At 45.8% G+C, this 16,793-nt stretch overlaps 1 protein-coding gene across 4 annotated transcripts in view; it reads right to left on the reverse strand.

Annotated features, from left to right (window-relative positions):
* naalad2 (N-acetylated alpha-linked acidic dipeptidase 2) overlaps positions 1-16,793 on the reverse strand; it is a 189,975-nt gene that overhangs the window by 13,485 nt on the left and 159,697 nt on the right. For 2 of the 4 annotated variants that reach the window (XM_072476461.1, XM_072476459.1), the window contains one exon: positions 8,849-8,941. In XM_072476461.1, coding sequence (XP_072332562.1) covers positions 8,849-8,941 — 93 coding nt within the window. The other 2 variants (XM_072476460.1, XM_072476462.1) reach the window with 2 other exon arrangements.

The raw sequence follows: 16,793 nt of genomic DNA on the forward strand, positions 1-16,793 counted from the left end.
ATATCCAAGGGTATCAAATTATTCAGGAGGACAGAGTGGATGGTAAGGGAGGTGGTGTAGCTCTGTTATTTAAGGATGACATCCGGGCAGTAGTGAGGGATGACATCGGTGCTATGGAGGATAAGGTTAAATCCACTTGGGTGGAAATCAGGAATAGTAAAGTGATAAAGTCACTGATAGTAGTCTATAGGCCATCAAATAGTAACATTATGGCGGGGCGGGCAATAAACAAAGAAATAACTGATGCATGTAGAAATGGTACGGCAGTCATCATGGGGGATTTTAATCTACATGTTGATTAGTTTAACCAGGTCAGTCAAGGCAGCCTTGAGGAGGAGTTTATAGAATATATCCACGATAGTTTCCTAGAACAGTATGTAATGGAACCTATGAGGGAACAAGCGATCCTGGATCTGGTCCTATATAATGAGACAGGATTGATTAATGATCTCATAGTTAGGGATCCTCTTGGAAGGAGCGATCACAATATGATGGAATTTAAAATACAGATGGAGGGTGAGAAGTTAAAATTAAACACCAGTGTTTTGTGCTTAACAAAGGAGATTACAATTGGATGAGAGAAGAGCTGGCTAAGGTAAACTGGGAGCAAAGACTTTATGGTGATACAGTTGAGGAACAGTGGAGAACCTTCCAAGTGATTTATCACAGAGCTCAGCAAACGTTTATACCAACAAAAAGGAAGGCCGGTAGAAAGAGGGAAAATCGACCATGGATATCTAAGGAAATAAGGGAAAGTATCAAATTGAAGGAAAAAGCATAGAAAATGGCAAAGATTAGCGGGAGACTAGAGGATTGGGAAATCTTTAGGGTGCAACAGAAAGCTACCAAAAAATCTATAAAGAAAAGTAAGATAGATCATGAGAGTAAACTTGCTCAGAATATAAAAACAGATAGTAAACGTTTCTACAAATATATAAAACAAAAAAAGAGTGTCTAAGGTAAATATTGGTCCTTTAGAGGATGAGAAGGGAGATTTAATAATGGGAGATGAGGAAATGGCTGAGTGTTTTTTGGGTCGGTCTTCACAGTGGAAGACACAAATAACATGCCAGTGACTGATGGAAATGAGGATATGACTCTTGGGGGTCGGTTTGCAGGATTGAAGGAGCTGGGAGCGAAGTATGGGCTGGAGCAGGGGGAAATATTTTGATACATGCAGGTTCGAGACTTTGCCAGAAAGGAGGTACAGAGCTTCCCAGTAGAGCAGGCTTCCACATTGCTGGAGGAGGTGCTGACGACAGGGGGACTGGAGAAAGGGGTAGTATCGGCGGTTTACGGGGCTATTTTGGAAGACGAGAAGGCACCGCTGGAAGGGATCAAGGCAAAGTGGGAGGAAGAGTTGGGTGAGGGTATGGAGGAGGGGTTCTGGTGTGAGGAGCTCTAGAAGGTGAACGCCTCCACCTCGTGGGCGAGGTTGTGGCTGATACAGCTGAAGGTGGTATATAGAGCACACCATACAAGGACGAGGATGAGCCGGCTCTTTGAGGAGGTAGAAGATGTGTGTGAACGTTGCGGGGGGGCCCCACAAAACACGTTCATATGTTTAGGCCCTGTCCAAAGCTAGAGGATTATTGGAAGGAGGTTTTTCGGGTAATCTCTAAAGTGATGCACGTGAAACTGGACCTGGGTCCTCGGGAGGCCATATTCGGGGTGTCGGACCAGCCAGGGCTGGAAATGGCGTGGAGGCAAATATTGAAGCCTTCGCCTCGCTGATCGCCCAAAGGCGGATTCTGTTAGGGTGGAGATCCACCCTGTGCCCTGGCGTGGCGAGGGGACCTGCTGGAATTCTTGACACTTGAGAAGGTCAAATTTGAACCGAGGGGAAGGATGGAGGGTTTCTACAATTCATGGGCGTTATTCATTATGCACTTTCGAGAATTGGATCACATCAAACATTAGGGGGCGGGGGGCTGGGAGGTTTGGGGGAGGGGGACTGTCTGTGTTAATGGTGACTATTGGTGATACCTGATTCCTTTATGTCATTTGTTTATGTTGACATGTGGGCTAATGTTTGGCGGTTTGATGGGAGGATGAGATCGTTGTTATTGATATGGGGATTGACATTGCATTCGTTACTGATTATTGTTTATTGTTGGGTGTAAATTTGGGAGACAATGTGAAAAAGGAAGAGAATAAAAATATTTTTTTTAAAAAGGAAATGAGGCCATGACAGGTGAGGACCTTGAGACGATTGTTATCACTAAGGAGGTAGTGATGGGCAAGCTAATGGGGCTAAAGATAGACAAGTCTCCTGACCCTGATGGAATGCATCCCAGAGTGCTAAAAGAGATGGCTACGGAAATTGCAAATGCACTAGTGACAATTTACCAAATTTCACTAGACTCTGGGATGGTCCCAATGAATTGGAAATTAGCAAACGTGACACCACTGTTTACAAAAGGAGGTAGGCAGAAAGTGAGTAATTATAGGCTTAACTTTAGGAAGATGCTGGAATCTATCATCAAGTAAGAAATAGCGAGGCATCTGGATGGAAATTGTCTCATTGGGCAGACGCAGCATGGATTCATAAAGGGTAGGTCGTGCCCAACTAATTTAGTGGAATTTTTTGAGGACATTACCAGTGCAATAGACAATGGGGAGCCAATGGATGTGGTATATCTGGATTTCCAGAAAGCTTTTGACAAGGTGCCACACAAAAGGTTGCTGCATAAGATAAAGATGCATGGCATTAAGGGGAAAATAGTAGCATAGCTAGAGGATTGGCTAATTAATAGAAAGCAAAGAGTGGGGATTAATGGGTGTTTCTCTGGTTGGCGATCATAGCTAGTGGTGTCCCTCAGGGATCAGTGTTGGGTCCACAATTGTTCACAATTTACATCGATGATTTGGAGTTGGGGACCAAGTGCAATGTGTCCAAGTTTGCAGACGACACTAAGATGAGTGGTAAAGCAAAAAGTGCAGAGGATACTGGAAGTCTGCAGAGGGATTTGGATAGTTTAAGTGAATGGGCTCGGATCTGGCAGATGGAATACAATGTTGACAAATGTGAAGTTATCCATTTTGGTAGGAATAACAGCAAAAGGGATTATTATTTAAATGTTAAAATATTAAACATACTGCTGTACAGAGGTACCTGGGTGTCCTAGTGCATGAGTCACAAAAAGTTAGTTTACAGGTGCAACAGGTGATTAAGAAGGCAAATGGAGTTTTGTCCTTTATTGCTAGAGGGATGGAGTGTAAGACTAGGGAGGTTTTCAAGATAAAGATAGACGGGGGGGAGGGGGGGGGTTGTGGTTGGCACTACCAGGGTGCTACTAGGCAGGATCCCATGCCCCTGACCACTCGGGGGTGACAATGGCCTCAAGAGCCCTCGAGCACGGCCATTACATTTGGTCATCAATTTCCGAGGCCACTGGTGATTGCGCCAGCTTCTCATTGTGCCAGCGAGTGGGTGATGATTTCCAGGATCTGATTTAAAACAGATCCTGTAGATTTACATGAAGCCTTAAATATGCTCATCCGGTTCACACACTCACTGGGTGTGAACCAGATTGCATCGCTGGCCTGAGGAGGGGAGAACCTCAAAATGGGTTCTGCCCGACACAAATTGCATTCTGGCCCTCTCGCGAGAGTCTTTGGCCATAATGTGTACCTACGTGAGCGGGGCGGAGATTCGTCCCTGTCGTGTGAAAGCTTGAATGCACGTGGCGATCCAAAGCAGAGGAATTGCAAATGGCAAGGTTGAAATCCTGGAGGTGGATTTTCAGCGATGGCATCTGAGAGAAAGCCTTGTGTGGGAGAATATTTCAAAGTGTGTTCTTCAAGAGGAGTTTGGAAACATGTGTGTGAAAACCAGAGTTCCTGTCAGACCCGTTGACTGATGGTGTGACAAGAATCTGGGGGGATTTAATGAGAAATCCACAAAAGTTGTTTTGGGAAGCAGCTGTCACCTGGCTTCAGAATGTGGTGTGTCTGGCCACATTTCATCAATTGGTTTCCGTGATCTGAGTACTTACTGAGAACATTAGAGTATAAAATAAGTTGTAACTTGTGTTATCAAGGTGGGGTGAAGGAGTATTGTATTATAGTCAATCTTTTCATGTTTAATAAATGTTTTATTCTTCTGTTAAAAGTTAATCGGCAGTCCTGTGTCCCTGTTCACCCGTGTCTCTAAACAAAAAATAAATGTTTGGATTTGTGGAGCCAGGTTCCAGTCAGGGTCCTGACTGTCCAGTGGTAACATCAGCTGGGACTGTAACAAAAAATCCGATGAATAAACCGAAAGAAATAACCCAGTTGTATTCCTGTTTTAGATTCTAAAGCTAGATGGTCTCAGGGGGGGAAGGTACAAGTGAAAGCCAACCAAATTTACCGAGCAACAGCAACGCTAAAGCCAATCATTAAACTAACAATGGCCTGACTCTGGCATGATACAATGATAATGATCATACATGGATTAACAAAGGGAGTTACGAAGAGGGTTTGTTGCTATCCAGATTTTGGAGACTCCCGAGTGCAAACCAGTGTTAATTTTCCCAGCCAGGATTGAAACCAGACCAGAGGCCTGAGAGGGTGCATCCTGTGACTTCCGCTTTCATGAAGTGTGCAACTGCCTGAAGCTTTAAAATAAGTTTGTTAGATATATCTTTTCAATAAATTTTTGAAAATTACCACACGAAGAGTCCTTGTTTTGCCGTTAAATCTCATTGAAACAAAAAGTAGATTTATTAAACTTACAATTGCTGGCAATTGAAATCAAAAGAGTAAATTGAGTTACATTTGTCATATTACTTATGAATTGACTATGGGCCCAATCGAACAACCTCGTCGCGCCCGACTCAGGACAGAACAAGGCCGTCAAATCTCGAGAAAGGCCTCTCGCAAGGTTTGCAACACTCGAGATGTCTCGCGAGATCTAACGACTTTAAAAGATGTTAAAAAAACTCTGCTCTTGGAAGCTTCTTTGTATCAAACCATCTTTTGTTTCACAGGCAGCCAGATGCTCCCATGGACTAGTGCAACTCACCCCCCTCTTCACCGCATTCGCCATCAGAGGACTGGGATGTCTCCATCAATTCCTCCTCTGACAGGGTTTCTCCTCTCGACAAGCTCAGGTTGTGTCACATACAGCAAACAATGATCTGAAGTGACACTCTTGCAGGTGCATATTGGAGAGTGCCACCTGATGTGTCCAGACATTTCAAATGCATTTTTAGCAGAGTGATGGCTCTGGTTAATCTTTGGCTATTATAATAGCCACGTTCAGGTTCAGTCTGTGGATTCCTTACATTATCATGGACGCATATTGCTGGGCGGATGAAGGCAAGAGGGGTGCCATGGACAGAATTTTACATTCCTCTCCCCTCCCCTGCCTAGGGGATGAGATGGCAAGTTGGAAAGGGGCATAATATTGGGCAATTCATCACCCGCCTTTAGGGGTATTTTATCTTCCAATGGAGAGGGGTCAGGCAGCCCACCTGGCTGTGGGTCAACTGAGGCCCTCTAGTGACCAATTTATGTCTACAAAAGGACCTCCTCCGAGGATTTTACCCACGGTGGTAGAGGCCAACACTTGGTCACCATGCTGCCAAGGTAAACCCATGCCCACAGACCCTCTGAAAGCTGTGAACCCCCACCTGGACTCTCCACACCAGACCTTGCATCCTGGTTCCAAAGCGAAGCACATTCCCCTCAGCCACACTGTAGTCCCAACAATGACTCCTGCTCCTGGTAGAGCTGCTGAGACATGGAGGCTGTTGGCCCTCTGACTGGACAGCAGCTCTCTGAGGCAGGACTTCCTCTTGGCGAGGGATGCCATCTCTAGCCAATTAAAGAATCATCATCCATTTAATGACTGCTGGATGAGCTGGCCAAGCAGAGATAAGTGCAGCACCGTCTTACTCTCTCCCTCCCCAGAGATAAGTGCACCCCTGATTTCTATATGAGGGGGTGGAACCACTGCCCCAACATACAATTCAGCTCCAGTTTTCTGGCAGTAGCCAAGAGGCTCTCCAGAATGATGCTGTGAAGTAACTAAGAGTGTGTCATTGATTCTAATCAATTCTCAGAGTGTAGCATAATGGACCTGGCAGTTATGACTTCATTCAGGTAGTTAAGGTGAGTGAATGCATCTGCACATCACATTTCACATCCACCACACCACCAGCCTCTCAAATTGCTCAATGCACCATACTCCTCCCATCACTCACTCAGCACCACACTCTGACCCTCAAGATTCACTCCTAACATCGTGACACACACCTTTAAACAATACTAGCCATGCACATAGTTCCAGCTATTCAAATTTGGCAAGTAACATCTAAATATCAAAATCAACGATTTCCGCCCCCCACTGTTGCATGAGTAGAGCAACCACAACAGGGGCGAGGATCTGAGGAGGACCAAGTTGTATGTGTTCCTCCAGAGTCTTGAAGGCAATGGTCCTTTGAAGAACGGGCAGAAGTACTATGGAGTAAGTGACTTTTACTGCATGGCAGTAAGCTGCTGTCTTACGCACCTTCTCCACTAATTCGCAAGATGGAATACTGAAAAGTTCCATGCAATGGAAACTGCTGATTTTGTCCCCTCTCCATACCCTTACCCCTGACCTTCCGCTTGTGCATTTGTGCTTTCAGATATCGAGTAATTGTCAGCTATTCAATCCCTCAAAGAGGCGGACAAGAGGTAAAATTGCCTTGGAGAAGAAGTGCTGTCACTCGACCTTTTTTTAAAATACATTTAGAGTACCCAATTATTGTTTTTCTAATTAAGGGGCAATTTAGCATGGCAAACCCACCTAACCTGAACATCTTTGGGTTGTGGGGGTGAAACCCATGCAGACACGCGGAGAATGTGCAAACTCCACATGGACAGTGACCCGGGGCCAAAATCGAACCCGGGTCCTCAGCGCCGTAGGCCCACTGTCACTCGACCTAATGCCCACAACCACCAGCTCAGATACCGGCAAAGCACAAATTTTAAAGGCTAGTTTGAAGCCAGAAAATATGCATGATGAGTCACTAGGCAAAAGTTAGGCTAGAGCCAGGGGGTTGGGGTCTAACTGCAACATGGCAAGGGCATCATGCCGAACTGGAACCCATCCTTCGATTGTGGAAGTGGAGTCCATAACCATGGCAGCTTGGCCAAACTGACCCAGAATGGAACAAATGTCTCAGCTGCCTTAGCTTGTGCTGCAGCACATCAACTGCATATTGACAAAATGGCACCCCTACCGCTTGTGGTACAGTCACACATATGACTTGGACCTCCTCAGAGTCATGTCTGTGCAGTCAATGGTGCTTTGTGCCATTGGGAGGCTTGGTAACCTGGCAAATCATATGCCCTTTTATCCTGGTCTCCCCTCTTCAGGGAAAAGATGACAAAGTCTTCTCTGAACGCCTCTGAGATACTTCTGAGCAACACGTTGCAATGTCACCAGCTGTAGCCTGGAAGGAACTTGCTGTGAAGAAATATTGATGATCTTCAATGATACTGAGAAAGCTGTCCTCGCTTTAGTTTCAGGCTCCAGATCTTCTTGAAGGAGCTGGCACAACTCTACCACCTCCTTAGTATGAAGAAGCCTCCCGAGGCATTGCCCCTGGTTCATCCCAGGTAGGCTTGGTGTTCCTGCAAGACGCACTCAAGGTTTATTCTTCCCCTTTCCCCTTAGAGAGGTCCTTCTCTCTGGCTCATCTTCTGCAGTCCTACTTATTTTATAAACAAGTGACACTGCAACTACTGCCCCTACACTTATCAAAGGCTTTGTTATTTCCTCAGCCTGTGGTCAGTAGAAACCTTCACATTCCTAGAGTCCTTATACCAACCTGGCCTGAGCACAAGTCAGTCAAAAGCACCCCAACTTGTTAAATGGCCCTTTAACTAGCCCAAAACAGGGCACTTTCTTCCTTACACTTGAGGTTCCGGAGTGAATAAAGAAGGCATTCTCTGAACATTTGTTGGCCAATTTTATTATTCCCTTGTTGTATCAGCTCATGTCATGTTCTCACTCTTTTAAGCTCTTTGGGCACACACGGGGGATGGATCTGTGAGCACCGCTTCAGTCGCATGATGTTGCATGGTCTGAATGGCAAGTGGCCGGAAGTGTCTCCAAATGAAGGCCCACTTGCACAGCACTACACAGTGGTGCTGTGTGATTGAATTTTGCGCGCTCTTTATCTCATCTTGGGAAGCAGAAAGTTTAGAATTCATAAATATACACAATTTAATGGTGGACGGGTTTCAAATTAATTACATAAAACATATAGCTGCAATTGTGCTTGGGTCTAGGTAGTTATTTCACATTCTTGTGCCCTTGTTTCACATATTTCAGTAATTCCCTCAGCAACACTGTAAGACTTACTGTGCGGAGAGTTTCCACTCACGTGAAACTGTAACAGAATCAAATAGCACATTTAAATTCTGCTGTAAACATTTGTTATTTTACTGCATAGCTAAATGATTGGCACATTGCTCGTCCATGACATTCCATTTAGTTCATTAACAACAGTTTGTAATTTTATTTAAAAGGAGGTGAATCGATAAAAGTTAAAATAACAAAGTAATTTCTCCCCGTGTCTGCGTGGGTTTCACCCCCACAACCCAAAGATGTGCAGGGTAGGTGGATTGGCCACGCTAAATTGCCCCTTAATTGGAAAAAAAAATAATTGGGTACTCTAAATTTTTTTTTTAAGTAATACAATCGTATAACCAAATTAAAAGAGGCGCAGGGAATATCTAGACAAAATAGGTTAAATTCAGCTTAGCAAATAAACCTATTTAGGAGCTAATTTACACAACAGAACATCATCTGATAAATGGAATTCAGGCAACGGTGGGATTACTACATTCTGACTATATCAACTCTTACCTATAGAAGGGTCGCCCAGGTAATCCCATCGGATGAATGAAGGATCGTTCCAGCAACATCAATTGGTCATTTACTATTCGTACAGCGAGAGCACTATAAAATACATTTACAAAAAGTGAGTGAAATTACAGATTTATAAGTTTCCAGATCGAGGATGGTTTCATTTGCCCAAAGGAAATTGCCAAAAAAGTTGCATTAGGAGATTATTCCCTTGGCCAAGCAAAGTGTTTCAACCAGATGGTAGCATAGCTGTAATGTCACTGGACTAATAATCCAGAGGCGCAGGCTAATGCCCTGGGGACATGGGCTCAAAGCCCACCATGACAGCTGGTGGAATTCAAATTCAATTAATTAAATCTGGAATTGAAAGTTTAGTAAAAATCTATCTGGTTCACTAATGCCCTTTAGAAAGAGAAATTGGTCATCCTTACCTGGTCTGGCCTACATGTGACTCCAGACTCACAGTAGTGTGGTTGACTTCAAATTGTCTTCTGAAGTGGCTAAGGGCCATTAGGTTCAAGGGCAATTAGGATTGGGCAACAAGTACTTGTCAGCGATGCGCACATCCCATGAAAGAATGAGATAGCACCTGTTGCTCGTTTTAGCCTTAGTTTACTTTATTCTTATTCTGTCACCTTTGCTCATGAGTCGCCAGGTATCATTCTGATACCGCCACGTGGTTCAAGACCGAGTAATGATTAATAATGCAACACACCGCTTAGTAAGAGTTAAATCAACGCTCATTTATTATATACAGCAATTAATACTTATACAATAATTCTACTTCTAGACTACTACCTACCACTAATGGCCAATACTTAACTTTGGAAATGGCCCACCAGGTCAGGGAAACGAATGGTCTTTCGAACTGGTTCTGAGCCTGCGGGATTCAAAGGATGGTACAATAGTCAGGAGCGCCTATCTGGTAGCGATCGCTGGAGTAACACTTAAGGTTTTCTTTGTCGAAGGGTCTCGAAGGTTGCGAGCAGGAAGAGAAGGGCCGAGTTGAACTGGGCCCCTATTCTTACAGTCCCCAGGGGCTTCCCGCCTCTCGGGGCGGACCTTGTTCCTGGTTCCATGTGATTGGACTTGGTCCCAATCACTTGGTTCGATATGCTCCAATACTGGAGCGATTCCTTGATCGGGGGGTGGTCGTTTACCTTTCTTTGTGTTAGCCCCTGCTGGCGCCGAAAGGTCTGGGTCGGCTTTCAATTGCTAATTTGTAGCAATTGTTCCCAGGGATGGCTGATTAATATGCAGATGGCTGGGTTGTTGTGATGTTGATGGCTGCAGGTATCGGTCTGGACTGACTTCCCCAGAGGCGAATACACTGTTTTACCTGCAGCTGTCCATTTGAGTCCTGTTGGCTGATTTTCCCATCAGCCTCTTCCGTTTGCCATTTTAAATCGGGGTTTGACCATTCTAATCGGGAGTCAGCCATTTTACATGGCTACATTCCCTCCTTGTGATCCTAACGCGAAGCGTGAAGGATCACATCACTTTGTTACTTTCCATTCCCTGACCGGGGGGGACACACCTCCTACATGGCCTCTGCTCTGACACTAGCTATGCACAAAAATTTTACCTAACAATTCTAAGGGTGCTATGTCAGACAGGGGCATGCATTACAAAATAACAAACTTGGAACCTCTAATTTATCCTTACTACACTACCCTCGCTAAACATTCCATTATTCTATCTTCCCTAATCATACAACAAAAAAATCACAACATTTCATATAATCTTTCCTGCCTTGGCAGTCAAGCTCAGGATCAGACATTTTTTTTTGTTCCTGAAAAGTTTTGTACATCTATTTATTTACAACAATAAACGCAAGTGAATGCACTTTATTATTTTATTATAGATCGCGGGGGTCGGGGGTCTGGTCGTAACCGAATATAGGGGATCTGATCCTATATACCGGGGTTCGAGCACGGTGCGCTCTCCTTCTCCATTTACGTGGGCGCATAGTCTGCACTACACAGCAGAGTATCGCCAACGCTAACAGTGCTTCGATCACGTAGGACAGGGAGTACCAGGTTATGAACCTGGCACACCAGGAAGATGCAGTGTCGCTGGTGACTGGGCTCTGGGTACTGCGGGGCAGTGAAACATTAACGGCAGGGAGGTTTGAAGTAATGGGGTTCGCGTTCCCGCGCAACCAAATGTCCACGAAAATCATGTTGAGCACGATGAAGAGGGTCCTCTTTCCTTTTCTTTCTGTGTGTTCTCTTGTATTTTCTCCGGTCCTGGAGCTTCTGGAGTTCTTTAAAAACAAGCATTGTATCTGTAACTATCTTGGGTTAATATCCGGTACGCGAGTGTGTCTGTCCTTTGGGGCCAATTATACCCTTATAATTGGTCACGATGTGTGACTCCCGTATTTTTTTTCAAAACCAAATTTTAGGACAAGGCACACTTCCCAATGACGGACCAGTGCTGATTTACCATCCAAATGTTCCAGGATGTAAATAGCAGATGGCAGCAACCTAAAGGTCGCCTAAACAAATAAAAACTTTTTGAAATGAAAAATGTCAAATGAGGTGCATATGGGCCACGACGGGTAAGATTTGGATGGAGTCCCCGGGTAGGACGGCTACCAATGCCGTATCTCCCCTACCTGAGCGTGTTTGACCAGCTGGGGGGTCCCCAGGCAGGGCGGGTCTCACGCCGTTTCTCCACTGCCTGAGCAACCGACAAGAACGGGCAAAAATGTAGTCGTTGTGGTGGGGCTGCCATAGCGATTCTATCCTTGAATCAGAAGAGCAGTTACGATCGGGCGTCTGATATCCGAAAAAGTATCAGCTGAAGTGTCTGTAGACAAGCTAGTTCCACTGAACAAGTGTGTGGTCTGTTGACCAGGTATCTGTAGATAAGTTGGTACCGCTGAACAAGCGGCTGGAAAAAAATTCTCCTGTCAGACGAACAACACGAAACAAACGTACGAACAACATAAAACATCCTGCAGGTTCCATCAGAATACGGGACATCGTAAATCACATTTGGGCTGGGGTGTAATTAGCATATGGAGGGAGTGCAGCGTGACCAAAGAAGAAATGAAGGAGGAGTGAAACAAAAATGAAGTGGCCTTGCTGAGGTAACGCTGCCATGAGAAGTGGTGGGTAAGCGCTCACAGTGTGCATGGGGCAGCTGGGACCTTGTAGCTGCTGTGGGTGGTGTTCTCTTTCATATCTGGGGGCTAGTCTAGCTGGTGGGGGTCTCCTGCAATCTCAGGCAAAGTGTCCTGGCTGCTCACAGTTGTAACATGACCCCTGGGGCACGTAAGGTGGAGCAGGCTCTCTGGTGCATTGTTCCCTTGGGTGTGGTTCCCTGGGTGGGGGGTCGGGGCTGTTGGTTTCTTTGCTGGTTCGGGGGGCATTTGTGGGCTTATCCCATTGCTGTTTCAGGGGGGCTTGACATTCTCGTGCGTAATGTCCTAATTGTCCGCAATTGTAACATTCCGGTGATTTCTGTGGGGGGCTGTTCCTTCCTTCGTTTACCCATGCGGGGTTCTGGTGCGTTTTAACTGGATGCATGTCTGCCTGCTCTTCCTCGGGTTCCCTAACTGCGGGTTTGTCTGCTTCTGCCTGCTGTTCTTCGGGATTTTTAACTGTGGGTTTGCTTTGTGCAAACTGCTCCCAGGCGCGGGACAATCTTTTAAAAATGCATTTCTCATTGTGGGCTTCCTCTGAGGGGTCATAATTTGTACAGGCTTTTTGTCCTGCCTCTGTGGCATGGGAGATAAGGGTGCGGGTCCATTTGGCCATACCGTCTTGGGACAAAAGGGCGCGTTCTAAATTACTGAAAACTGCTGTGAAATGAATCCACAGGCGTCTAGCAAACGCTGTGGGGTGTTCTGTCTTTTCCTGCCTGCACTTAATGAGGCCACCTACGGGGTCACCCCGGTTATGGCCGATCGCATCCAGGATCGCGGTATGCATTTCTGCAAGGGTGCCTCCTCCTACGTTCTGTGGGTCGGGAAGGGCTGCTGCTACCGACGGATCTAAACTTAAAACCATGAGCTTTACCTGCTCTCTCTCATCCAGGCCGTACATGTTCGCCTGATGTTTAACTGTGGCAAAGAAATGGTGGGGGTCTGCGGCGGGGAGGAACGGTGTGATCTTCTCGCACGCGTCCCGTAATTGGGTCACTGTTAAGGGGGTAGAATATAGATATTCTGCATCGTCCAGTGTGGATGTGCGGAGGGTGGTTACAGGGTTCATTGGAGCCTGAACTACCTGCTGTGTGAGGGGTTGGGGTGCTTTTCTCCGTTGGGGCTTTCCCTGCGCACATGTTCCCTGAACATATCTCTGCGCTGTTTCTTGCAACTCTTCCCAATCAGGGCCGTCTTCCTGGTCTAACTTTTCCCCAAAGGTTTCCTGAAATCCTTTCTGGACAGAAAGCAGTGATTGCAGGTCTGCAATCTGCTTCCGGCACTTTGCATGATCTATTGTGCTCTGTCTTTGTTCTGTGGTGGCAGCGTGGAGCGCTCTCAAGGCTGCCTTGAGATCACTACATTGTTTCTGTAGCATTTCCACCTGCTTTTCTGCTTCCTTCCTTACCAGGACTGCACGCTTCGTGTCCTGATAGGCCTTTTCGTATTGCGATTGGAAACTGTTTAAATGCGCCAGACAAGACTGGTGACCACGCTTGGCGTCAGCCACCTCTCCATCCTTTGCTGCCAATTTCCTCCTTAATTCTAAATTCTCTTTCTCAACTTCGCTTACATCGACTTTACTCATCCGATGTATGCCCTCTACTTCTTTGCGGAGCGCCTTGACGACCTCCTCTGTGCCTCGCAATTGTGCCAAACAGGACATGATTGCCATCGGCTTGCGAGCTTTCGCTAAGCTCTTTTTATGTATCTCACTCATGTTCTCCCACCAAGTATGCCCTATACTTCCGGGACCTGATTCGTCATTATCGCAGAAATCATTCCACCTGGGCCATCCTTTGCCCTTGAGATATTTCCGGATTTCCTCTTCCCAAATGGGACACTGTCCCACTTTAATGCTGCTGGTCGCTGCGACCGCAAATTCCTCAGGGTTCATGAGGCGCTGCATTGCCTGCATGGCCGTCTTTCCTATCCGCTTGCTTCGTTTAAATTTGGAACAGGGGGCTAAGGCGGTGTCGTAGATGCGGGTACGGCTTGCGCTAATTTCCGAAAATACAGACTTCCGACAGTTTTGACGCAACAAAAATCTATCAGTTTTACCTTATAGCCCTGTTAGTTGTTACGCATGCGTACACACACTTCTGAATTATGACTATTAATCAGAACTACTTGAACACATGTGGTTTTCTGTTTCCAATTGGATTCTAATTCAAAATTTCTTGGGTTCTCCCGGAGTGGTTTTCCACTTCTAGATCGGGTCCCGTCATGATGTCGCCAAAATGTTGCTCGTCTTAGCCTTAGTTTACTTTATTCTTATTCTGTCACCTTTGCTCATGAATCGCCAGGTATCTTTCTGATACCGCCACGTGGTTCAAGTCCGAGTAATGATTAATAATGCAACACACCGCTTAGTAAAAGTTAAATCAACGCTCATTTATTATATACAGCAATTAATACTTATACAATAATTCTACTTCTAGACTACTACCTATCACGAAAGGCCAATACTTAACTTTGGAAATGGCCCACCAGGTCAGGGAAACGAATGGTCTTTCGAATTGGTCCTGAGCCTGCGGGATTCAAAGGCTGGTACAAGTCGATAGCCAGGAGCGCCTATCTGGTAGCGATCGCTGGAGTAACACTTACGGTTTTCTTTGTCGAAGGGTCTCGAAGGTTGCGAGCAGGAAGAGAAGGGTCGAGTTGAACTTGGCCCCTATTCTTATAGTCCCCAGGGGCTTCCCGCCTCTCGGGGCGGACCTTGTACCTGGTTCCAAGTGATTGGACTTGGTCCCAATCACTTGGTTCGATATGCTCCAATACTGGAGCGATTCCTTGATCGGGGGGTGGTCAGTTACCATTCTTTGTGTTAGCCCCTTCTGGCACCGAAAGGCCTGGGTTGGCTTTCAATTGCTAATTTGTAGCAATTGTTCCCAGGGATGGCTGCTTAATATGCAGATGGCTGGGTTGTTGTGATGTTGATGGCTGCAGGTATCGGTCTGGACTGACTTCCCCAGAGGCGAATACACTTTTACCTGCAGCTGTCCGTTTGAGTCCTGTTGGCTGATTTTCCCGTGAGCCTCTTCCATTCGCCATTTTAAATCGGGGTTTGACCATTCTAATCTGGAGTCAGCCATTTTACATGGCTACACACCTCAAGAGTTCTCCTCTTGGATATTTGCAAGGAGTAACTGAAACCCAAACACTTCTATTACGGAACGTGTCTTTGTGACAGATCAAAAATAGAGATGCATGAAAGGAGGTATTTAGTTGCCTGTTGCAATGTCTCTTAAAGGCAAAAATACATCTTGAATTTTCTGGATGGAGAGGCTACTTTATCCTGCATGCAATACCTTTTTATTCTAAGGAAATGGCTCAGCGTCGACAGACATTAGGAGCTCAAATGACATATGCGTCAGGGAATGAATATTAAATAAGACCCTGCCGCAGGTGAATGTGTGTGTGTGTGGGGGGGGGGGGGGGGGGGAGGGAATTGATACCTGACACCATCCAAAGAAAATATCAACTGCCTGTTGATCCGACCATCAATGATTGCATGCAGTCCAAACTCTGCCAATAGCTAACTAATACTGACCATCCTTAGGAACACTTCAGTGATAACGTCACTGGGCAGATCTACTGTTCGTTTAGCATCTTTTTAGTGTTAAAACAGTTAAATAGGGACCAATGGGAGGAAATTACATTTCCCACTTAAGGATCTGGAATACAAAGGATTTTTCAAAAGAATCCATCATTGGTTATCATTGCTGCTTTCATTATTCTTTCAATTGGTGTCTTCATTATTCGTTCAATAGTCAAATATCATTGGCATTTACAGAGCCTGATTATATTCATATCATCAGGGAGGTGGTGGTGCAGTGGTTTTGGCACTGGACTAGAAATCCAGAAACCCAAGGTAATGTTCCAGGGACATGGGTTCGATAAAAAAATCTGGAATTAAAAGCCTAATAAGGGCCATGAAACTATTGCAGATTGTCATAAAAAAACATCTGGTTCACTAATATCCTTTTGGGAAAGAAATCTGCCTTCCTTACCTTGCCTGGCCTCCATGTCATTGTAGATCCACAGCAATGTGATTGGTACTTGAATGCCCTCTGAAATGGCCTAACAAGATACTCTGTCACTGCCATGTCTACAAAAAGGAAAGACCAGCTGGCATCGACCAAGGCACCAGAAATGACAACGGCAAACACAGCCCTGTCGATCCTACTAATATTTGGGTGCTTGTGCCAACATTAGGAGAGCTGTTGCACAGACTAGTCAAGCAGCAGCCTGACATAGTCATACTGACTGAATCATACCTTACAATGAAAGTCCTAGAAACCGCCATCAACATTCCTGGTTACGTCCTATCCCACAGGCAGGACAGGCCCATCCGAGGTGGAAGCACAGTGATATACAGTTGGGAGGGGGATACTCTGGGAGTCCTCAATATCGACTCCAGACCCCATGAGGTCTCATGGCATCAGGTCAAATATGGGCAAGAAACAACCTCATTCCACCCCCCCCCCCCCCCCCCCCCCAAGCTGATAAATCAGCATTCCTCCATACTGAACACCACTTGGAGGAAGCACCGAGGGTGGCATGGATGCAGAATGTATTCTGCACCCATGGGCTTCAATGTCCATCACCAAGAATGGTTCAGTAGCACCATGACTGACCAAGCTGGCTGAGTCCTAAAGGACATAGCTGCTAAACCTGATCTGCGGACATTGGTGACGGGAGCCAACAAGAGAAAATTACACTTGACCATCCTCACCAACCTACCTGCCATGGATCTGTCCAAGACAGAATCAGTCAGAGTAACCACTG

The sequence above is a fragment of the Scyliorhinus torazame genome, chromosome 15, assembly GCF_047496885.1.
Source record: "Scyliorhinus torazame isolate Kashiwa2021f chromosome 15, sScyTor2.1, whole genome shotgun sequence".
Classification (NCBI taxonomy): Eukaryota; Metazoa; Chordata; class Chondrichthyes; order Carcharhiniformes; family Scyliorhinidae; genus Scyliorhinus; species Scyliorhinus torazame.